Source organism: Rhinatrema bivittatum, chromosome 5 (assembly GCF_901001135.1).
Source record: "Rhinatrema bivittatum chromosome 5, aRhiBiv1.1, whole genome shotgun sequence".
Lineage (NCBI taxonomy): Eukaryota > Metazoa > Chordata > Amphibia > Gymnophiona > Rhinatrematidae > Rhinatrema > Rhinatrema bivittatum.
The window spans coordinates 101,187,343-101,212,656 of record NC_042619.1 but is presented as its reverse complement, the minus strand read 5'-3'; the positions used below and the strand labels follow the sequence as shown (position 1 = coordinate 101,212,656).

Genomic DNA, 25,314 nt, shown 5'->3' with positions numbered 1-25,314 from the left:
CACAGTATGCAAATATAACTCAAGATTCAGTTTGGAAACCCTGAAAACCCGTGTGTATATTTGTGAGAAAAACAGGTGATTTCCGGTCCTGGCCCCACTCCTAACCCACTTTCTTTTTATTTTGCCTACAAATTAAGCCCTGCTCCTACTCCAGAGGATCTATATATAGAGTTCTCGATCAGATCATAAATTTTCTTTTTGAGCCTCTAATCCACTGTGTAACTAAAATTCCTTTCTTGGAATGTTTTGTTTTTGATAGCTGTAACTTCTGCCTACAGAATAAGCAAATTACAAGCACTAGTCTCATGCTCTCCATATACCCAAATATTCATCAACAGATTAACAGGCCGATACAGTAAAACCTGCGGGAGAGCCGGCGCTCCAAGGCGAGCGCCCGCTCTCCTGACGCGCGCACAGGCCACGCGCACAGGCCACTCTCCTGTGCACGCAATTTAGTATGCAAATGAGAGCCCGCGGTAAAAAGGGGCGCTAGGGACACTAGCGCGTCCCTACCGCCTCTTTTTTGACAGGAGCAGCGGCTGTCGTCAGGTTTGACAGCCTACGCTCAATTTTGCTGGCGTCGGTTCTCAAACACGCTGACAGCTACGGGTTCGATAAATGGACGCCGGCATAATTGAGCATCCGTCTTCCGGATTGCGGGCTGATTAAAAAAATAATTTTTTTTTAATTTAAAAATTTTTTTTAATTTAAAATTTTTTTTTTAATTTAAAAATTTTTTTTAATTTTGGGGCCTCCGACTTAAGTCTGAGAGTGTACAGAAAAGCAGTTTTTTCTGCTTTTCTGTATACTTCCCAGGCGCCGGCAGAAATTAACGCCAGCCTTTGGGCAGGCGTTAATTTTTTAAAGTAAGAAGTGGAGCTTCGCTGCAAATTTTGCTTTCTAGATTGCGCGGGAATAGCTAATAGGGCCATCAACATGCAATTGCATGTTGCAGGCGCTATTAGTTTCTGGGGGGGTGGACGCTCGTTTTCGACGCACTATTACCCCTTACTGGATAAGGGGTAAAGCTAGTGCGTTGAAAATGCGCATCCAACCCCCCCCGAAACTAATAGCACCCGTAACATGCAAATGCATGTTGATGGCCATTTTCGACGCGCTATTACCCCTTACTGGATAAGGGGTAAAGCTAGCGCGTCAAAAACACGCGCCCAAACTCGGGCTAACAGAGCGCTCCACCGTGTGCAAATTTGTCCTAAATTTCTAGCAAATATGGTGTTTAAATTTCATTTACTTCAATCCAGGGGTGGGCAAACTAAGGCCTGCGGACCAAATCAGGCCAGTCATTCACTTTTATTTGGCATGGCAAACATTTTAAAACTAATAGGTGTAGCCTGCGATGTTTGCCAAGTACCGACATCGTCAGCAAAGGCTCATGCAGTCCGTGTGCTTCGGCACTGGCAGGGTTACCACCCCCAGACAGTGGGGAGAGACCTGGTCCATCTGCGCTGGTGAGGTTACCAACTCCCACCAGTTAGGAGAGGCTCCATTGTCAGCACGCTGGTGGGGTTCCCATCCCCCGCCAGTGAGGACTGTGAAGAGTGGTGTGAGTAATAGGGGAGTAAGAGGGACAGAGAAGAAAGGAAAGTGGTGAGGATGGGTGAGTGAGTGAAATGGAAGGGACCTGAGTGAGTGGGAAGGGAGTGGGTGGGTGGGAGAGAGGGGCTAGTGACTGAGTGGGAAGGGAGTGAGAATGAGAAACTGAAGGAAGGTGAGTGATAGAGGGGAGTAAATGGAAGTAAGAGTGAGTGACTGTGTGAGAGTTGCCAACGTTTCCACGGAATAGGACCAGACACTTGGGGGGGTGGGGGGGTGAGGGAATCAGCTGCAGCCTCCCCCACCTGCCTCCCTTTCAAATCTGGCCTTGATTGTTTCCTAGGCAGATGCTGCCTGCCTGTCTTCAGGGGTTGGTTTCAACTCTCCTCCTCATCTGTGACTCCCACAGCTGCGGAGTTGGCGGCCTCTTCACTTTGACTTCATCTAAGTACCACGTGGTATAGCCCCATCTCTCCCAACTAAAGATAATGGACTAACGCTTTGGAGCCCAGGCTATGTAAACCTGCGTCCACGCCAGAAAATAGCAGGTAGTTGATTGGAGTGCTGCCAGGTTGCCACCATTGATTTGGCCCCTGGCCTTGCCTGAACGGGCTTTACAGTATCCGGTTACCCTTGTAACTAGATACTGTACAACAGGCTGGAAAATCGGGCTGTCTACTCCAAAACCGGACAGATGGTCACCCTAACTGAAAAGGAAGAGGAGGGAATGGGAGGAAGTGACTGAGGGTGAGTAGGAATATGGGGTGAGTGACTGAGAGGGAAGGGTAATGAAGCAAGGGAAAATGGTGATTGGAAGTAAGGGGGTGAGTGACACGGGAATTTAGGTGATGAAGGGAAGAGGGTGAGGGGGTTTGAGTGACAGAGGGAAGGATGACTGAAGGTTAGAGGGAAGGGAAAAGGGATGGAGGAAGTTGAAGGGGAGTGAGAAGAAGAGAGGGTAGAAGGGTGCATGAGTGTCTGTGCGAGTGAGAGAGAAAGGAGAAAGTTTGTGTACCCTCCTTTACTTCCCCCTACTAATCCAAGTCTATAATCTCAAGGTGACTGGAAATGAAGTTTCCAGATATGGGGGGGGGGGAATGTTTTTTTTAATCCTTATTAGTTTTAATTATTGGGTGTTTGATATGTCTACTATTTGAAAATATTTGATTTTTGGGGAAATATTTAAAGTTTTTTAAAATCCTTTTAAATTATTAGGTGTTCTGTTTGTCATCTGTTTTGAAATGTTTTTTATTAGTATGGCTTACTCACTTTGATTTATATTCTTGATTTTGTTGTATGAGGAATGTTGATATTTCCGTTTTTGCATTATTGTACTGCATATGAGTGACTTTAAAGGTTTCCAGTCCACTTTTGTGTCTGCATCTTAGTATTTATACTTTATGGTCTACATTTGTGACTGAGGTGAGGTAGTCTGCTAGCTGGGAAAACACTTCAAAAGTGTTGGGTTAAAGGTTTTACAGATTTTGTTAAGAGGCTGGGATCCATGATTCAAAGGGCTCTTTGGGTGCGTAAAATGATGGTGCTTAAGTCTACTGGATTCTGAAATGCCTGCAGCAAGTGGTGGAGATTTGATAGCTGTGTCAAGGACCAGCTACACCAGCCTCATCCCACCCTCTGGCCCCCTTTGCATTCAGTAGCTTGTAATGTTGCCCCAGCACAAAAAAAGTACCCACCCCTGGTTTAGCCACCATTTTCTCCCAAAATCACATGCCTATAAAGGTGAATTTTCTCTTCATCCAGTTAGACCAGTCCAGATCAGTGGGTCATGCATGGAGACAGAGATCTACAGGTTTGCTGACACAGGCCTGCCAGTCTGTCTCCTGCAGATGGTAGGCAAACATCAAGTGCTTGTGGACTGTGGTCTGGTTGGCTGAAAAAGAAAAACTTGTGGAGGCTTCAGAGGTGAAATAATTTATTTTAAAAATATATAGGCCACACTATCCCATGTACTAGGTGGCTTATAATAATAATATTCATAAAATATAATTAAAAAAAATAAATTATTAAAACAAAACATGATACAATGAACAAACAAAAAGAGCTAACAACAACAAAAAAATGTACAAGTGATTTATGTTTAACATCTGCTTAAATGTAAACTCTTAAACATTTAGCTTGAAATCACCCTGAGGAGACCTGAGAAAATTAATAAAATTGTTGAGAATTGTTCTTCTTTTTGAGTTGAGTGTGTTCCCTTGGTTGGATTTATTCTAAATTGTTTCCGGTGTTAGAAGAAAGGGCTAGCTCTTGAGGAGTCAGTTGTGTGCTCACTTCCTCAGTGGTGCGGGTAAGAAGGGGCTTCCAGAGGAGACAGCATTTGATCTTTTTTCCTCCTGGCCCCCTTCTCCTCCCCATTAGCTTACTCCTGGAATGATTCTCAGGCTCTGGCTTTGCAGTGGCTGCCCCTTTAATTCCAAAGTGGGAACAAAAAAAAAGCCAGTGTCTTTCGGAACCGCATCCCTCTGGCAGGGAGTGAGCATGGTAACTCGGGCAAAACAGAGGCTGTGCTCTGCTCAGCAGGTACTTTATGGAAGGTGCAAGCAGGCAGAGAAGGAAAATATTGCAGGGGCTGTAGCATGGTTAGATGGAATAATTGGAGCACTAAGTTTGTATCCGTGGTGAGGTGGCAGTTCTTTGCCTCAAGACATGGGAAGATAGGGTCTAGTTAACAGGGAACGCCAACGGAGCAGCAGACCTCTCTTTGGCCCTGCAAAGCAATTATTTTGGATACCACAATTTCTGTTAAGATTGCCAGGGCTGTTGCCACAACTGTGCATATTCCCTTTCACCTAATTTTTATTTCTTCCAGGGTACGCTGTGGCCGCAGGAAAATCCAAGTCGGGGAGGGCTTATCGGCAGTCTTTCCCACTGGATCCTTGTTTTTTTTTTGTGTTATTTTTTTAGACAGCACACAGTAGCAGTTTATAGCCAGGGGAGGGTGAGTTTAGGGGAAGACTAAGGGTTTTCTTTCTTGTCTGATTACTAATCACAGTCGGAGCGCTGTTGGCTATGTTGTTGCCACAGAGCACTTAAGGGGGGGGAGGGGCAGACGGCCTCCTTGTCTTGCTGCCTATTTTTAGGATCATGGCAGTAACTTCTGAGTTTGCAGCTTCAGCAGTGCAGGCTACTTTCTCCCTAGAAATATCCTTCTGGTACAGGAGATATAAAGAGGCCCAGCACCGAAGAAATGGAGATGGATGAAACTGGTTGTTTCTGCATCTGTAGTTTCCCAGAATGAGATTTAATAAATTATCAAAAGGGAATGGTTATAGGGGGCTTGTGTTGGATTAGTATCCTCCTGATATTTAGAATTGTTACACCTCCTTTCTAAAGAAAATCTGGCATACCTGAGTTTGCATTCCCCACATACTTGGCGTTCTTGCAGAGGATGGTTTCTTAGAGAATTCCAAACCTATGAAGGAGCCATTTTTGGGGTCGATGGTATGAAGCTTCATTAAGCTGAAAGCTAAGATATTCAAGTCCTGACTTTTGGCATCAATGCCAGTTCAAGCCCCTTTCCATTGGGGTCTTGTCCTGTTCGTGATCTTGGGATTTGTGATCACTGTGTCTTGCAGGTTAAAAAAAACAAACAAACCCCACAAAAGATCACAGTGCGATCTTCCCACTAGAGGGAAGCATGGTATTTAAGGTTTCTCAGGACTGAAATATTTAAAGTCTGTGCTTAGGCTGGCCTTGAGGCGGCTGGTGTGTCATTGCAGATTGCACTGGCACAGCATTTATTTATTTATTTATTTTTAACTTTTATATACCGAAGTTCCTGTATAGAATACATATCACACCGGTTTACATAAGAACTGAACTGTCGCCTAGGGCGAGTACAAAGAACATGAGATACAAATAACTTATATTATAGTGTGAATAAGAACCTAGCGCTAGGCATATACATGGTGGGAGAGTTACAACGGGGTAAAGAGCCTAATACATATAAGAACGAAAAGCCAAAAGGTTCATAAATATAAAGGATACTTAAGGGCTTATTGTGTGAGCAATAGGCTTAAAGGTCTATATGCATGATTTTAAGTCGAGGAAAGAGGTTACCACGGGAGGCAAGAGAGTAATGCATTTGAGCAAGAATAGTTTAAGGCTCTGGCTCAATGGGTAAATAGGGAGCTAAAGGATGTGGGGGAAAGGTTACTGAAGGCGGGATGACTCAGGGTCGGACAGCTAGTGTGTTGCTGTGCGTGAAGTGATAGGACTGGGGAAAAGAAAAGTATTGGGGAAGTCATTAGCAGGACCAGTGGAGCCTCTGTGGTCGATTATCTCTCTGGGAAGGCTTGACTGAAAAGCCATGTTTTGAGATTTTTTGAAGACCAGAGGGCAGGGTTCATGTCGTAGGTCAGGCGGGAGCGAGTTCCAGAGAGGGGGACCAGCTGTGGACATGGCTCGTTTCCTTAGCGAGGTTTTAGCGGGTAGGGTGTATAAAGTGTCTCTGTATGCATTTCTGATCGGTCTGTTCGAAATGAGTGGCCGTAATTGGTAGCTTAGATTGAGGGGGGAGATATTATGCAAGGCCTTGTGTATCAACATGAGAAGTTTGAAGAGAATCCTGTGTTTGATTGGAAGCCAATGGAGATATTGAAGGATAAGTGTGATGTGTTCTCTTTTGTTAGCATTGGTAAGGATCCTGGCCGCCGCGTTCTGGACCATCTGAAGGGGCTTGATGGTGTTCGCAGGGAGGCCTAGTAGGAGTGAGTTGCAGTAATCGATTTTGGACAGTGTTTTGTTTTGTTTTGTTGACTTCTGCTCTGAGTCTAACCTGGCAAACTTCCCTTTACGAGTATCTAGTTTTGGAGTGGATCTTCTATTATTCGAAAGTGTAAATAACTGATTCATATCTACTCGTTCAAGACCTCTCATGATCTTAAAGACCTGTATCATATCCCCCCTCAGCCGTCTCTTCTCCAAGCTGAACAGCCCTAATCTCTTCAACCTTTCCTCATAGGGGAGCTGTTCCATCCCTTTTATCATTTTGGTTCCCCTTATCTGAATGAATGATTGCTCAAGGTGAAGTCATATCGAAAGAACAATGTGGTCACCCAGAGACTAGGTTTAATTTCTGCAGAAATTGGGGTGGATAGTCAATTTCCTCAAAAGCAACCACCTCCTGTTTCAGATGCTACATTCTGGGTGTCTGTTCTGACACGAAAATGGGTTGCACCATCTGGCAGAATGAAGGATCTAGAATATTTCCCGAAGCAACATACTTCTTTTTCAGATGCTAAATTCTGAGCGCTGCTTGTGACACGAAGATGGGTCGTGTTTTCTGGCAGAATGAAGGGTCTAGAAAACTGTATTGGACCATGGTATTCTGGCTGCCAGGAAGACATGGTGTGATACTATCTTTAGCTGCTTGTTCAATGGCGGCAGTACTGGACCTTGTACTGCAGATGGCACATTCTTGTATCCTCTGCAGAGGCTTTGCCTTCAAGATGAAATCCTCATGCCCAGGGCTATGCTATGTCTTCCTATATCTGAGTTGGTTGAAATGTTTTATAAGAGTGGTCGCATTGCTATCTCTTGAGCTGTGGGGATGGACCTAGTTGTTCCTTCCTGGGTAACAGTAACATCAGAAGTCAGTTTAATGGGCTGGGGAATTGTACTGTCTGGAGCAGTTTTTGTTTTTTTTCAGGGACAGAGGATGTCAGAGGAGGTGAACTTAGTCTATAAAATGTTACAAGCCAGGACAAGTCATTTGGCTGTCCTAAGATTTGTTCTTCCAATTAAAGGTCAAATGGTCAAGATGAAATCTGTAAATGCTACGGCTGTGACTTACATTAGTCATCCAGGAGGGTCTAGAACTCCTCTAGTGTCATTTGAAATAGTTTTGCTTCTCTTGGTTGGAGAGCAGTTTGGAAGCCTCGGTGTCATAAAGGTGACCAATGTTCAGCTAAATTCCTCAGTTGCAATGTTGTAAAATCAGGAGATTAGTCAATGTCCCATCAGACCTTCAATTGAATTGTAGCCATGTGGAGGTTGCTGGGGTTGAATCTCTTGCTACCTAGCAAGAGTGCAAAGGTGAAAAGGTTTTTCAGATGAAAGCATGGCTCTCTCTTGTTTTGCCAAGAGTAGATACCTTGGTTCATATGTGGCCCACAAACGCACAGATATCTGTGTTCCCCTTGATCCAGGTTGGGTGGAGTACTTCAGAAACTCTCCTGAGCAACCAGGAATGGTGATGCTAGTGGTACCGGATTTGTTGTGTTGTCTGTCCTTGGTATGCAGATCTCAAGCGTCTGATATACAGCTGACCTCTACAGCTTCTGTCTCTTAAGGAGTGATTGTTGCAAGGTCCAGTTCTGCATGAGGATCCAGATTGCTTTTGTCTTGTGGCTTGGCCCTTGAGAGCACTCTATTCTTGAAGTCGGGAAAATTTTCAGGAGGTAGTTGCTAGTCTTGAAAGCCTACGTTTCGGTCTGATAGTTTATTTTTTGAGTATTGGGGCCCTGAGCATCGGTGCACTGCTGAGATGGCTTCAGTCCTGCTGGTCCTAGATATTTTGCAAGAAGGATTTGTTAAGGATTTTGGCTCTTCATAACTTAAAAGGTGCAAGTTTCTGCTCTTTCTTGCTTTGGGGGGAGTGTTCAAGGTAGACCTTTGTCCTCTCAGCTGTATGTCTATCATTTTTGAGAGGTGTTAAGCATATTTGTTGGTCACTCAGGTACCCAGTGCTAGCTTGGTACCTGAAATATTGTCCTTCCTATCGGGATCCATATTTCTTGAAGTCTGTTTTCTAGTAACAGGTATTCTGCTTGGAGAGTTTCAGAATTGTAGGTAATCTCTTGCAGAGAAACCTTCCTTTTGAATATGAGAGATATGTTCCTAATATGTTAAGTTCCATCCTTTCCTGATGAAGATGGTTTTGGACTTCCATCTGAATTGATGAATTTCCTTGCTTTCGTATAAAGGTGGTATGAGTGCAGAGCATGATGACATTCTTTGAGGCTTGGATGTCAGGGGACTCCATGTAGGATATCTCAAGCCTCCAGAAAATCACATCATACTTTTGTTCAATTTGGCAGGGTACACAAGGGTGATGTAGTCTCTTAAGGATATGGTGGCACGCTGGTAACTTTGCACACCTTTTCTAAGTATTACCTCTTGGATATCAGATATAGAGACTGAATCACTCGTGCTTTAGTGGTTATGTAAAGGCCTGGGGCAGCATCCCACCCTTTTTGGGAGTAGTTTAGGTACATCCCATTGATCTGGACTGGTCTGACTGGATGAAGAGGAAGGTGAAATTTCTTCTTAGCTGATAATTTCCTTTCCTTGAATACAGTTAGACCAGTCTAGGATGCTGCCAAGATCTTTCATCTATTTCTCCGATTCTGATGTTTGCAGAGAGGTGCAGGAAGAAAGATAAAGTACTTAATGGGTATTGCCATAATATTTGCAGGTGAGTTAGACTGTCTATATACTGTAGAATGGTATAGAAAAGCTATAAATAAAAAAAGATAAACTTCCTTTTCTGCTTCCCAGTTTCTCTGGAAATTGGGGAAAAAAAACACCCATTCATATCAGTGTTAAAGTGGGTTGTGGTTTATTGGAATTGATGTTGTCCACAGTTGTGCTTGTTAAAGAAATATAGGCAGGCTAGTGTCAACATAGATGTTTATATGGAGTGACATTGGTGAACTTGTTGGTCTGTCTCTATCTGCTGGTTGGTGTGCATAACCCATTGGTCTGGATTGGTCGGACTGTATTCAAGGAAGGGAAATTATCAGGTAAAAAATAATTTCACCATGCTTTTCATACCTTGACTACAGAAGAGCTTTTTTTTATTTTTATTTTTTTTACAGAAAATATTCACAACTATTAATCTTCAACCTAGTTAAAGTATTTAGTTACAAAATAAACTTTCTATATGAATTTCTGATTACATTTCTTATTGTTATAATCAATCAGGACAATTTCAAACGGGCAGATTCAGTAAAGTCTGCGGGAGAGTGGACGAACGCCCGCTCTCCCGGCGCGCACTCAATTTTGCTGGCGTTGGTTCTCGAGCCCGCTGTCGGGCTCGGAAACCGGACGCCGGCAAAATTGAGCATCTGGTTTTCAGCCCGACAGCCGCTGGCCCATTTAAAAAAATTTTTCTTTCTTTCTTTTTTTTTTTTTTTACTTTTTTTTACTCTTCAGGACCTCCGACTTAATATTGCCATGATATTAAGTCGGAGGGTGCACAGAAAAGCAGTTTTTACTGCTTTTCTGTGCACTTTCCTGGTGCCGGCAGAAACTAGCGCCTACCTTTGGGTAGGCGCTAATTTCTTAAAGTAAAATGTGCGACTTGGCTGCACACTTTACTTTCTGTATCGCGTGGGCATACCTAATAGGGCCCTCAACATGCATTTGCATGTTGAGGGCGCTATTAGGTGCTGCGGGTTGGATGCGCGTTTTCCGCCCCTTACTGAATAAGGGGTAAGGGAAACGCGCGTTCAAGGGCAGGTTAACTGTACTGTATCGGCCTGAAAGTAAGGTAAAAACCCATTAGGTTAGGGCTACAGCAACTTCCTTAGCCCATCTTCGCTCCCCTTCCATAGAAGATACCCGCAAAGGTGCCACCTGGTCTAGCCATACCTTTACTGCTCATTACTGCCTAGAAAATGCTTTACATCAAGATAGATATTTTTGCTAAGCAGTTCTCATAATCTTATTTAACTTATTCTTTCAGCTTTTCCTCTGGGTGCAGGTTGGATATTCCACTGCTAATATAAAAACATAAGAAATACATGGAACTCTCAGTTTGGAAATCCCTACTTCTATGACTGATTGCTGTTGTGCTTTCCCATGGAGAAAGCAAATTTGTTTTCCAGTTACACAGGTGTTCTCCATAGACAGCAGGACAAATCAGCCACATAATCACAATCTTCCTCCCCTTTAGATTTGAAGATTAGCTTTTTATAAAGAAGGGGAAAGCAGCTAGAGTCCTCAAGGGCCACAGGAGTTTTAGGATATGTCAAATGAATATGCATGAGAGATTTTCGTGCACACTACCTCAGTTGTATACAGACATATCTCATGTATATTCACTAAGGATATCCTGAAAACTGACTGGTTTGTGGCCCTCGAGGACTAGAATTGCCCACCCCTGCTATAAAGTCAGAGGAGACTCAAGCAGTGGCAGCTGTGTGGGAAGACCCACGTATACTCAGAAAACCTTGTTTTTTTGAGCATTCAGCACTTTTTCACGATGATGTTGTTGGATGACGCACCCTCATTTGTGGCTGATTTGTCCTGTTGTCTACAGAGAGCACTTGTGACAGTTAAGCAGCTTTGCTTTTAGGGCTAATTACAAATATTTTAGATACATTTTCAGAATATTTTCCCATTATGCTGTCCTTGGCAGTTGAGTAAAATTTTGTCTACAGATATACTAAAATAAGTGCTGTGCTGGGTCAGGCCAAAGATCCATCAAGCCTAGTATGCAGTGGCCAGTCCAGACCTCTGGGAAGAACTTGGCAGATGAATTTTATTGCACAGGGCTGTTTATACTTTTTTTTTTTTTTTTTTTTTTTTTTTTAATAGTCAAAGGAGGACAAGCTGTTAGAGTTCAAGACAGTGTCACTTAGCAGGCCCCACAGTAGCATTTATTTTCCATCCTGGGGAAAGGGAGTGAGGAGGACAAGGGAAATAACCTTTACAGTTCTCTAAGGAGTTCATTGATTATCTATCAATAATACTGAATATCATCTTTAATTCTCTCTTCTCACGTCCCCAACGTTGGCTTGCCACTGTCGCCCCTATCCTACACTGCTGATCCTATAGCTATCCTTTCACAGGAGGTCATGAACTGGACTTGAGTAGGGGGATTCAAGTTCAGATAATTTTATGTCTGCAAGCACCCAAGTTATTAGTAGTTATGCAGCCTTCATCCAAAACTGGAAGTATCAAAATGCTGCCTGACACTGTTGGCTCAGGAGTGAAAGATCTGAGGTTGAGACAGTCTTGGATCTATTGTGTGGAAATATAGTACTAATTGTTTTTATCTTAAATTCTAACAGACCTTTGTAATCTCACAAGCTGTTGTCATTTTTCTGTGCTTTTTGAATTCCCCTCCACCTTGTAAGTGCAAGTAATTAGATTTTTTAAATTCCAGTGCATGGTTGTGGTAACAGATTTATTTTCACTTACTTTAATTTTTTGGATTTATGAATTCTGATAGTGGATCACAATCTTCAAGTGGTCCTGTACCCATTAAATACTTGTATTGATTTTTGTTTTTCTAGATCAAGATCCTTCTGATCCACATACCTTTGTTTATTTATTTATAAATAATTGTTGGTTGCATGCTCCAGTGATCAGAGTGGCTCACAATGTAACATCCATAGCTCAAAGAAAAACATTAGATTACAATCATTAAAAGTATAAAATATAAAACAGTACTTTGTATGTTTACTAAACCTGTCCTGGTTAATACAAAAAGGAGATGAAGGAAAAGAGCTTCATAATTAATTGGTAATCATGGGGACTTCTGAAAGAATAAACACATTTAGGTTTTTATTTAAAAAATGAGTGAACTAAATGTGATCAGTGGGTTTCTCAATGGCATGTGGGTGATGTCATCCAGTGGTACTGAATGGATCCATCTCTTTTAGATTATAGAGCTTTTGCTCAATTTAGCATATGTGGGAGTTGCTTCATGAGCCTCCCAGTCTTTTTTTTTGTCTGAGCATCAGTGCAGACATGTAGCTACTCTTTCTGTTTTTCTTTCTCTTAATATTTTAATTTCTTTCAATTTTTCAAGTCTTACATTGCCTTGCTGCCTTGACACCCCCCAAAAAGCATTTTTCAGTGCTAAATAAAAAAAAAAAAAAGTTATTCACAGCAAATATCCAGCACTAAGAAGCCCAACATCAGTGGCTTCAAGGATTCTGTGTGTGGTAGGAAATTGGCAATTATGGATGGACATATTTGTTAGCAGTGAGTAGGACCGAACCACAATCAATCTAACTGCTATCATTGTTGCAGGATATCTCTGCACTTTCAGAAGTCCAGAACTGGGAAGATAGAGGAACTGCATAAATCTCTGAAGAGTTGCAGCCAGTCCTTCTCCCTTTGGGCTCCCCAGGTGCTACATTGAGCAGATCTTGGGGCTCTCCATCTCATCAGGGTGGAGTAAGCATAAAATGCGCCATTCTTAGGCATCAACAAGCCCTTCGCTTACACTCAGGGCTTAGGGCCTGCAAAAAGAAAGCACCGCTCCTTGGAGCTGGTGGTACAACTGGCATCGTAGAAGCACAGAGTCTCAGCATCAACAAAGCATATAGTACTGACACCTTTGATGCACCACTCACTGGTGCATTGAGTCATGGTGCCGTCAAAGAATCATTTTCCGGAGCATTTGACACATCAAGCCTGAACTCTAGTGATGCTTCCTCCCTCGAGCCTCTGACTGGGGATCCATACCTTCGATTCCCCAGGCCTCGGTGTTGACATAACTTTTCATTAGATTGCTGAGAAAGCCAGGAGCTGAGGGAGATTCACGCCACTACCACCTCCTATTTCAAGGGCAGTGTCCTTATCAAGGCTGCTGGAGCAATGCCTGTGCCTGGACATGCCAGATCCAATCTGCTGAGCGCTGCCATTAGTTTCCAATGGTTCCTGAGACAAATTTTGCAAAGACCAGAGGGTGTACAAGAATATTGTATCTTGGTCTCTGAAGAGGATGTTCCACCCCAACTCCTGGCCAGAGAGCATACCAGCTCCTGGACCAGGTAGCAGAGTTGGTGAAGACTTTCTTTACTTCCCTGGTAGCTAAGGACAAAGATAGCACTCAATATCTCCTTTTTCAGAATATTGGATTTGTTTTCTTAAGGAATCCCATGCAATCCTGACCCAAGAGGTACCCCATCAGAACTTCTGCAGCAGAGTCCATCCAATTGGAGGACATCCACCAGGAATACTCACCTCCGAGACGACCAATGACCCTCAGTCACCTGCATCATCATTGAGGTGTTGGATCAGTGTCCATTTTCCCCTTAGATGAGAGGAAGGTTCAATAAGAATACCCGCTGCCCACCCCCACCCCACCCACCCCCACCCGAGCCTTCAGAGCATTCATTTCTACCTGAGGACCTCTCTTACTGCAGGTTCCTGGATAAATTGAGTAAGGCGCTATGAGTTAATGTCCATAAGGACAAGGATTCTCACACAGGGGCCTTGGACCTTCCCCAGATATTAGACAGTCTGGCAGAGCCAGCAACCATTCTGAGGCATTTGTTCCTGCAACAATTACAAACAAGAGTAAGGGAGAAGTTAATTTCCTGCATGCTAGTAGCCTGGAAATTAGACCTAGAATCCAGAAAATTCTGGGATTTGGAGTGGTGCAGCTACCTCACCAATTAGTTATGGTGGAGTCTGCATTAAAATGAGCAAAAAAAACAAGAATATTCTCCACCAATACACCAAGAAAAGACCCCACGCTGCTGGACAATTTTGGGAAAAAGGTGTTCCAGAGTTCCAATGCTCACATTTCTGTGCACCAGTTTTAATGGTGCAATACTTACATTATTGTGTTAAAAAACTGAAGCTGCTTCTCGCACTTATAGACAGCAACGTTGCATACTTACAGCCACTCCTGGACACAGAAGAGTTGTATATGCCATCTTATTCATTCAGTTTACGAAACATTTGGTACAACAACCTGTTCCTCATCAGCCTCCATCTGAGCACACCAAATGGTTTGGTTAAGGGCCAGCACTTTGTGTGATGATGTACACAATAAGCTAGCGGATGTTCCATGGCTGGGAGATGACCTCAGAGAAACAGTTGCTCAGATCAGGGAACAACATGTAGCAGTCCAGTTACACTCAACATGCATAGAACTGTCAACCTCAAGACGACCCTATTTCGTTTTCGTTTTTAAGCAGTCATGTTTTCAGGAACACCTCTTCTGCCACTTCCAGCTGTATTGAGCTTCTCCCTTGCTTCCACAGCAGCAACAGCTTCCGGCTCAGAGTTGGCAGCATGAAATTCTTCAACCAAAAGCCATACCACATGCTCTGCCAAAACCTGGCTCAAGTTTTTGACCAGCAATCAGACCCAGCATTCATCCTGTCAGGGAGGAGGGACTATTTGTTGCTGCTTACAGGAGTAGTGCAAGATCACCAAAGATCTCTGGGTTCTCAAGATTATGGAATCTGGTTACTTCTGCCTGCGCTTCTCCAACTTCCCAAGCGGCCTTATTGCTCAACCTTCAGACTGGATCCATCTCACTTAGTGCAGCGCTGCCTGGAGGTGGAGTCGCTCCTCATGCAGCAGGCAATATAACCTGTTTTACACAATCAGTGTGCCCATGGTTTCTACTCCCACTTGTTGGAGTCATTTTTTGTAACTTTTGCTGAGGATGTAAATAGAGGATAAGGCCGTATGGATTCAGAGTTTTCACCCAGACACAGACTAGTTTGAAGGCCACAGGACAACCTCTGAGTGAACTCTTATTTACTGTCCTGCACTGTGAAATGTTTACGAACAGGCAAGAGTCTGTTTATTTAGTTATTCCAGTAGGTCTATGATAGAGCTAGCAATTAAAGCCTGAGAGAATATGAAGGCCACACAGCTGCGCCTGAGACTTGATAAGAAATCATCAGGAGGGAAATCACTGCTTTCACAAGCATTTTTTAGACTATAAGGAGAGACAGCAAGAGAGAACTCTGGACGTGATGGCACAGGCTGATACTTTGGTGAATGTTTAAGATCAGCCATTAATTCTACACAATTCATCTTTTGGATATGTACAATTTTATATATATATATATATATATATATATATATATATATATATATATATAATCTAAATATCAATTGTCATCTACCATTACGTCTTCTGTATGATCTGATTTTTTGTTCCAGCCTCCTATTGCTCAAATAAACATTTTCCTAAGTACCTGGAACCGTGATGTATTGAATCAAAGTTTGTGTGTGGCTGTTTGTGCAGGGGATAAGCTCCTGTGTTCAAGCCCCCAGGTATAATCCCAGTAATTGTGTGTGTTTATATGGGATAAGCCCCTCAGGTAGTCTCCAATGTAAACCTCAGTGAGATTAGCCAGCCCCCCCCCCCCCCAGGTCAGAGCCCCTTGGCAGAATACCGGTGTGCACGGTCTGAACCCATATCACCACTGTTTCCTTAAATTCAAGAAATCCGGGGGTTTGAAACCCATTCTAGATTTAAGAAGTCACAGCAAGAATATGTTGGGGAAGAAATTCAAGATGAACGTAGTCAACACCATTCTGTTCTTTATCCAGGCAGGGGAGATTCCTCTTAAGACAGCTTCCTAAGATGTCATGGTCACCAGCCAGTTGTCCAGATGCCTGGATGACAGAAATGTACTGCTACTATAACTAGGCATTTGGTAAAAACCCTTAATGCTGCTGAGACCAAAGGGGCATAATTGGTACTGATACTGTGAGGATTCCACCACAAAATGAAGATATAGTGCCAGTGTGATGGATGAGTGTATGGGCATACATGACTTTAAGATCCAGGGCGTGCATCCATTCCTGTGAAGGAAGACAATTCATCTCCTACATTCTGTAAGTTTTCTAGTGAATTTTGAAAAAAATCAAACTTGATCCCCTCTCAGAAAATCAAATTCATCGGGTCATGGATAGATTCTGTACAAGAGAGCTTTTTTTCCCCACAGATTGAGCGAATGTTCTGAGATTCCTGGCTTATCAGTTGGTGAACACAGATCAAACAGCCAGGGAAGTTCTAGCTGTTCTGGGCTATTTGGCAATGATGATTCATGTAGTAATTTTAACCTTCTGCAATGGGGCCTTTGCTCCTAATGGGACCACTTAACTCATCCCTTAATGACTTTAATGAATGTCTCAAGGGAAATAGGAGCTCCATTGGTAGCTAGATGCCCATTTCTGAAAAGGAGACACCCCTCCTCAGGTGATATTACCAGCAGACACATCCATTAAGAGATGGAAAGCTCACTTGGGTCAGTTGTAAACTCAAGGGACTTGGGTGTTACTAGGAAGATGTTTTCAAATCAACCTACTGGAACTTAGAGCAATCAGAGTTTTTGCATCTCCTTGATGGAAAGAGAATTTCCATTTAAACCAACAAGCAAGTTGCCATTTTAATGTCAGCAAACAAGGATGCACAGAGTCATGGACTCTCTACTAAGAGGCCATAAGGAAATGGGAATGGGTGTACAAGCAACCACGGATTTCCAACACTTTGGCAAATGGTCTGAACAAGGTGTTTTGTCCTTGCGCGTCAGCAGCCAACAGATTGATTGGCCTTTGAGGACTGAACGCTTTGCATTGAAGGAAAACAGAAACGTGGAAGGATGTTGTTCCTCTCTGCCCAGTGAGTTCAGGTTTGCTCAGGATGCTTTTCTGCTCACCTGGAAAGTAGATCTCATATTTTTCCACCAATTCTGCTGATAGCCGAACAATGCAAAAAGCAGTTGACTAGGCCCACCTGATAGTCATTGCAACAGCATAGCCCAGACAAGTGTGGTTTGTATACCTAGGACATGTCTATCAGCCCCTACCCTGATCCATCATTACTGTCTCAAGAAGGAGATTATCTGTATCATACCAACCTTTCCTCTCTCAACTTGACAGCCTGAATGTTGAGCACTCACCATTTCATTTTCTTTTTTAATCTAAAGAGGTTGATGACAAACTTGGTGGCTTCTGCCAAGAAGCCTTCAACTAGAAGAGTTTATGGATTCAAATGGAAACTATTCTCATCCTGGTGTCTGTCAAAGCTTCCTTGACCCATTTGTATATGAACCACAAGAGCTGCTCCTGTTTTTGCATTTTCTTTCTTTCTCAGATCTCAGTACCTCATTAGTGAGGGTCCATCTCAGTATCATAGCGGCCTACCATATTCAGACAGAAGGTAAACTGATCTCGTAAACATCACACATTGTTTAGTGTCTATGTTTATGCAAGGTTTATGGCATACTAAACTGCAGATGACCAAAACCACCTGTTCCATAGGACCTTAATGTAGTTTTGGCACAGCTTATGAAGCCAGCCACCTTTTGATCCATTGGAGTTGGTTTCTCTGAGGTTTTTCACAAGGAAAGTATCATCAGCCAAAAGACTCAGTTTCAGACATTGATTTTATTCTTATTTGCAGTTCTTCCATAATAGTGGTGCTTTGCACCTGTCCATACTTTCTGCCAAATGTGTTGTCTGTTTTTCACATAAATCAAGCCATCGTTTTACCCATAGTAGCCAAACGTACATTGTCCAGTTGTCTAGCAGACTGTATCATGTATTGATATGCATTCATTGATCTTCAGGTTACAGACTCTGTTAAGGCTCATCAAGTGAGGATCATGGCTGCATGAGTGGATCATCTGCAATCTATGCATATTGAAGATATTTGCAAAGCTGCAACTTGGTTGCAGTACACACTTTTATGTCCTATTACTGTCTGGATGTCTATCAAGAAATAACAGTAAATTTTGACAAGCAGTTTTGCATAGCCTTATGGAACTTTCCATAGTGGGGTCCTGGTTACTTATTCAGTAAACATCCCTCAGCATGGGACTTCTCCCATGCCATTACTAATTCAGCCCTGCTTGTTGATGGAGAAGGTAAGTTTGCTTACCATAAGTGATGATCTCCATAGAGAGCAGGATGAATTAGCCATGGTAAAGACCCATCTGCCTCCCTGGAGAACCAATTACCTGGCTAGATTTAGCTCTAAAATGCTGCACATGCTCAGTAGAGCAAAAGCTCTAGCTAAGAGAGAGATCCCTTGAGTACTGTCTGATAACATCACTCATGTATCATGGCTAATTCATCCTGCTGATTATGGAGAACACTATTTACGGTAAGCAAACTTGCTAAACAAATATAATTTGAGTGGTACAGTAACACTATCTTTCCCTTCTAATAGTGGCTACATTGTGTGGGATATTGTATATGTTTGACTTATTGCTGATTTCTTCCATTTATTATGTAAAGCTTTAGGCCTTAAGAACATAAGGTCTTTAGCTGTTTGTGAGTAATGCTCATATACCATGTATTAAAATCAAGTCAAAATGTTCTCTTCATTATGGACTCAGTAAAAATTGGCTTTGCTTTAATTTCTAAGTTTATTTTATAATTGTGTTAGTATTTTGCTAACAAGATACTTAGTTGACATCGTTGTATGTGAGCTATGCTCACAGATCTACACTATATAGTGTAATAAATTGCATTAAATTTCATTACAGCAAAGGAAGCAATGGATGAAGGAATCTCTCCGGTTATAATAGACAACACAAATATCCAGCGCTGGGAAATGAAGCCGTATGTAGAAATGGTAGGTCTCACTGAGCATGTGGCATTGAAACAGAATTAGTAACTAGTGTTTTGATTTAACTTTAACCAGTCTGTTTGGCATGGCAGCTAGGATATGTGTGGAAGGGAGAATGATAGCTGAAAGTCACTGCTTAGTAATGAATATCTCTCATATTCAAAATGTTGCTGTGAAAGAGAAGGATGTTTGTTGATAATAGTAGATTTTGTTATTTTTTTGCTTCAAAAATTAATAACTTGTCATGAACCTTGTTATAGGCCATAGAAAAAGGCTACAGGGTGCAATTCCATGAGCCGGAGACATGGTGGAAGCTTGATGCTGGGGAATTGGAAAAGTAAGCAACTTATGCTATTGTTTATAGTTTCTTATATATCCTGTGTGGTTGATCAATATTGACATTTGCAGCAGTATTAACTGACAATGTTCATGCAAATATTGGCTATTCAGTGGTTTACTAGACAGTCTAGTTTGTACCATACCTGGAAAAAAGGTGCAATACTAATTGTTACATTAGGTGCAAACTTCTGGTTAAAAAAAAAGAAAAAAAATCATTTTTGAAAACTTGCAGAAAAACGTAAGGTGACCTAGACTGCTTTTTCTCAATAAAATTATTACTAATAGGCCAGTTTTTAACAAGGTTGAATGCCTTATCTAGACCAAATTTTGGTAACTTAAATTTAGGAAAAATTTTAGATGAAACCTAAGCACTAAAGTTTCCCCAAAAATTTGCTTAAATCTAGGTAGTCAAAGTTTATCTTTCTAGATTTAGGCCAGTCAGTCTTGGTTGAAAATAGACACCTAAAATAAATTCTTCAACCTGCCCCAGCTGCATGCTCTCCTTTTCTCCATGACATTTAAAAATTAAGCTGGGCAAGAGGAGGTGATGCTGATAGCACATCCTGCCTATTGCTGATTGAAATGTTAAACCAATGGACCAACAGCAACCTCTTCCCTGTTGCAGCGACCTTTAATATTTGGCATCTCTCAGTTTCCTCTTTCCTTCCCACAAGCACCGTAAGCTCCCAAAATCTTCTGTAGCCAAACTGAAAGGACATACCTCCTCCATGCAGGTCATCTAGCATTGCTCTGACAACAATGCTAAAAGCAACACCAGATGCAAAGCCAAAGTTTGTGTCCTCCTGGTGCTGTGGTAGAAGGTTTCGAAAGGAACATTGTGTAGGGGCCCACCTCTGGACCGACTCCAACCTGTTTATATCCTTTTGAGGGTGTGGTGTCCAGAATTGTACACAGTATTCCAAGTGAGGCCTCACCATGAACCTATACAGGGTCAGTATCACCTCCCTTTTTCTGCTGATCATTCCTCTCCCTAAGTTCAGATGGCACCAGGCAAGTGTACAGAAAAGCAGAAAAAACTGCTTTTCTGTACACCCTCCGACTTAATATCATAGCGATATTAAGTCGGAGGCCCAAAAATTAAAAAAAAAACAACTTCTTTAAAAAAAAAAAAAAAAAAATCTGCCAGCGGGTTGGAAAACGGACACTCAATTTTGCCGGCATCCATTTTCCGAACCAACGGCTGTCAGCGGGTTCAACAACCGACGCCGGTAAAATTAAGCATTGGCTGTCAGACCCACTGACGGCCTCGGCTTCCGCTAATAAAGGAGGCGCTAGGGACGCACTAGCGTCCCTAGCACCTCCTTATTAGTGCAGGCCCTAATTTAAATAAAGAATTGCACGCTCAGGAGAGGTGCCTGGGCACGCGTCGGGAGAGCGGGCGCTCGCCTCAGAGCACCGGCTCTCCCGTGGAGTTTATTGAATCAGCGTGAAAGTTAGGGGTGACATTTATATGCTGATGATATTCAGTTTTTTATTCCCTGCTGTTCTGATGGTACTGTTCCTGTGTCCCATTTACAAAATTGTCTTCAAGCTGTTGACAGTTGGCTGAGTAAATTTACATAAAATGGTACTTTTGTGGGTTGGAAGAAAGGCACTGAACATATGGTTAATCTGGTATATGAAGGTGTTATATGCCTCTCTCTTTTGAGGCTAGGAATTCAGGTGTTATCCTGGACTCTGAATTTAAAGGCACATGTTAGGCAGAATGGTAAGGTAGCATTTTTTAAATGAAAACTAAGATCATCAAATTAAAACTTAGATCATTAAAAGTTTTACTCCCGGCTGACCATTTTAAGGTAGTGATGCAGTCACTAGTTTTTGGACACTTAGATTACTGTAATGGTTTACGTATACGGCTGCCAAAGCATCACGTTTGGATTCTCCAGCTAGTACAGAATGCTGCCTCAAGTTGCTTACTGGTACAAAATATGAGCATATCTCACCAATATTGCAAGGTTTATATTGATTCCCATTATTGGAGAGCTCAGTTTGAATTAATGATGCCAATGTATAAACTTAGATGTGTTTTTGATGTATTAATACATGGTTTTATTTTTATTTTTGTCATTTTTATTTTGGTGTTTTATGTGACTAGCAATATGTCTGTTTTTATTATAAATGTAAATACTGTAATCTACCTTGATCAATGTGTTGGAGGTGGCGGAATATAAAAATGTTTAAATAAATTACAGAGGAAATGAAACTTGCATAAACAAAAAATTAAAATCCATTTATATTACAAGAAAAATCTTGCATAGAAAAGGAAAACAAGAATGAAAATTTAACATTGCAAGCTATATGTAGTAGGAAATAATGTTGTTTCTTACAGTTCCAATAGTCCACAAGGCGGAACCTTTAATACAATTCAAGGAATACTTTTCCAAAAGGAATACAAAGAAAAAGCAGTGAGAATATACGGAGATTACTTTATTAAGGGCACTCAGACGACTATGAAGGAAAGTCAGGCAAAGAGGGACCTACCCCCCTCTAGTTGCGGAATCACTTTATTAGTAAGAAACAAAGACAGTGAAGGGACATAAAAAAAACATACGAGAGACTTTTGAATTTTGAGACATTTGCAAGGAAACTTTAGAAGAAAATGAGTCCCTATATGAAAGACTCTAGGTCTCATCAACAAAAACTGCTTCCTTTTCTTCTGGGTTTGTCTAGAGACATCTGGATATACCTTAACATTAGGATGCAAAAAGGATTCTAATGTTTAAAATAAGCGCAGCACCCATTATCTGAGGACAAGTAGGATGATTGTCCTCACATATGGGTGACGTCACTGGACAGAGCCCTATCACGGAAAACTTTTCTGTCAAAATTTCTAGAAAGCTTTGACTGGCACACTGAGTGCACTGAGCAGGCCCAGCATGCCATGATCCCTGTGTCCACAGGGGCATCCCTTCAGTCTTCTTTTTTCTGCGCTGCAGTTAGCATCGCTTTCAGGAGCTCTGTGAGAAATTTCTCACAACTTTTCCTCACGGAAACACTTGAAGTTTTAATTCACAAATATTTTTTCCCTACACGGGTCTCCATTCGTGTACATTTAATCGACGCTCGGTGAGTACTATGCCCTGTTTTTCGGTCTGTTCCTGTCACCTCACTAACTGTTTCCCCGGCTTACCAACCAAATTGCGGCCTCCCTTCTCCCTATGTTTTCATCCTCATGCCCACAAAGCCTGCGAGTGTTCTCCTGCGATCCTCCACCGGGTTATTGGGGCTAGAGGGATAGGGACGTCCACGGTTACCGCTGTCGAGGCCATCGATGCTCTCATCCCATCCATGCCTCCATCAGTTTCCACAGTGCCTTCGATGCAATCGATGCCCCCCATCAATACCGTCTGTGCCTCCATCGATGCCCCCTTCGGTTCCATCGAGGCCCGCATCAATTCTGTCAGTGTTATCGATGTTTACATCGATGACACTGATCCCTCCATGAATTCCATCAATGCCATCAACGCCCACGTCTATGCCTTCACTGCCCACATCAATTCCATTGGTGCTGTCGATGCCCGAGTTGACATAGTCGTCAATTCTATCGATGCCTTAGTCGATTCCATCGAGGTTTTCATCTATTCTATCACTGTCGTCTATGCCCTCGTCGATGCCATTGGTGGTGCTGTTGATGATGATGGTGCTCCGCCTGTGCCATTGATGCTTCCATCGATACCCTCAATGCCGCCATTGATACCATCAATACTACCGGAGCACCTAAACGCAATAACCTCGACTAAACAAAGTGCTCCATACTTCAGGTTCTTAATCAAAGTCCCGTATCATCCTAGGGCACTAGACAGTGCCAGGAACAGTGCAGGCATGGTGACAGTCCGTCACCACTCGCCATCTGAAACAGCAATGGCTTCCACCTCGGCACTGGGGAAAGACCGGGCCGAGCACTGTGGCAATCGTCACTGGCACGGTGACCATCCGCCACCGACGCAGTCCAGGACATCGGTGGCATCTTACTCTGTGCTGGAGAAGACTGGGCTGAGCGCAGAAGGAGACATCGCTACTGCCACTGCCGCTGTTCCGCACATCGGTGGCAGTTCCTCTGTGCTGGAGAATGATCGGGCCAAGCTCCGAGGGATACTTATTCCGCACCGGCGTCAGTGTCCATTGAGCCAGTTGCGAAGTGGGCCTGGGCTCATGAGTCCTGTGCTCCTCTGCACCTGAGGCGCCGAGGCATTCCCCACTGACACCAGTGCCGGGTACTGCGCCATCACAAATTAATGTGGAAGCACCAGTAACGCCTAGCCTGTCTCCTCTGTAGCTGCTCTACCATAGCTTACAGAGTTGAGCCAGACGTTTACATCCCTCAGGCTGTCCTCGATGCCTCCCGGACTCCACGAAGCCATCGATATTCACCGACTCGACCTTCTGCGATCCACCACGAAGGACGGTAAGTACTCTAATCCTGCTTCAGCAACAATCCCATCGAGACCTGGTCGCTAATGGCGCCAAATGGTTTCGAAAGGTTCTAGGTTGTATTCTCCTCCAAGAACCATATTAGTGTCACATATCGCTATTGCCAGCTTTGTTTGACACAACACCAAGAGAACCTCTCTACCAATAATTTGGGATTGCATCGAGACGTCCTCTCATTGCCAGCAACGGGACTCCGTACTTGATAATTCTCTAGCTTCTGGTTCCTAATATCGGCCCGAAGTCCCAGATAGATTAGCTGATCTGCTTGACACAAGTTCCAGCAGACACTGCCTCAATTGCAAGCCCATCTCAAGACTTGGTGACAGCTCTCAATGTTTTCTTGCACAACAGACAGAGATGCGAATAAGACTTTTACCGCTCATGCTCCTGCGGGAGTCCAGCTGATATCCAGATTACATCAGCTCTGCCAATTGGACAGCCTCCTAGTCTCTCAACCTTGCCGGATATCAGAGCGTCCATCCCACTTTGTACCAGATCTTGCGGTACAGTCCCCCAAATGCTACAAGGCCGCCGGGGGGGGGGGGGGCAGTTTTAATCCCACTATTCCTTCTGTCAACAGAAAGCAGATGCTCCCCACCCATCCTGGACCTCAGAAATGTCAACAACTTTCTTCAGAAGGGACAGGTAACATGGTGTCTCTCATCACCGTGCTTCCCTTACCGCAGTAAGTGGGTTGCCTCTCTCCTCTAGCCTTTCTATTTGCTTCATAGTGAATCAACAACATTCCAATGCCAAGTTCTACCGTTCACACTAGCTTTGACAACTTGTGTATTTCACCACATGCCTAGCAGTGACTGCTGTTTCTCTACGGAGCAAAACATCATTCACGCTTTTCCTTGCAAGGACAACTGCCTAATACGTGTCAATCCAAACAAGGAGCTCTAAATTCTCCACGACTCACTATAAATCTACTACCTGGGATTTCTGTTTCACTACCATAAATCCCATATGGAGCAGTTCTGGACGCTACAGTCGCAGCAAACTTCCTGCCCAACAACCACGCAGACATCCTGTCAAATTCTTACACATCTCTGCGCGCAAGTAAAATACCCTCAGCCCCTCAATTCTTTCATTGATGGGCCACGAGTTTTTTCATTATCCACTTCACTCATATGCTCAGATTGGCTATGAATAAGATTCAGTGGATTTTCAAATATCCGTGGCTCTAAGCTGTTCAACCGCTTTCGTCCCTGATCCATATTACCGATCTAGAACCAAATTCTCAGATGGTCCTGGTCACGGTCGCATTTACTTAGGGTTGAAGAGTTTGAATCCACATCTTCCCAACCCAATATAGGTCTATTCCGCTCCATACAGAGTTTCCAATCAACTTCCTGGAGCTTCGAGCCATGAGTTATGCCTTTTATGCCTTAAAATACTGCCTCTGCAACACACCTTGCTGCAAGCAGACAGCGTAGTGGCAATATGGTATTACAACACACAAGCAAGCAAAACCTCTTAGTTGCTCTGCCAGGAAGCTGTGCAGCTCTAGCCTTCGGCCCTTGCACTCTCCATGCTTTCCTGGGCCACTTATCTAACAGACTTACCGAACGCACTAGCAGACCTTCTCCATAGATCTGTCCATGCTCTCGAATGGTTTCTAACTACATGTGTAGCAAGCAAAATCTTCTAGCACT

At 43.0% G+C, this 25,314-nt stretch overlaps 1 protein-coding gene across 8 annotated transcripts in view; it reads left to right on the top strand.

The window, feature by feature from the left end:
• LOC115092117 (NEDD4-binding protein 2-like 2) overlaps nt 1-25,314 on the top strand; it is a 314,632-nt gene that overhangs the window by 129,953 nt on the left and 159,365 nt on the right. For all 8 annotated transcript variants that reach the window (XR_003856906.1, XR_003856907.1, XM_029602661.1 and 5 more), the window contains exons 4-5: nt 18,783-18,871; nt 19,126-19,202. Coding sequence is in view for 6 of the 8 variants with exons in the window: in XM_029602661.1 (XP_029458521.1) it covers nt 18,783-18,871; nt 19,126-19,202 (166 nt within the window). In the remaining 2 variants the exon portion in view is untranslated. The remainder of the gene's footprint in view (nt 1-18,782; nt 18,872-19,125; nt 19,203-25,314) is intronic.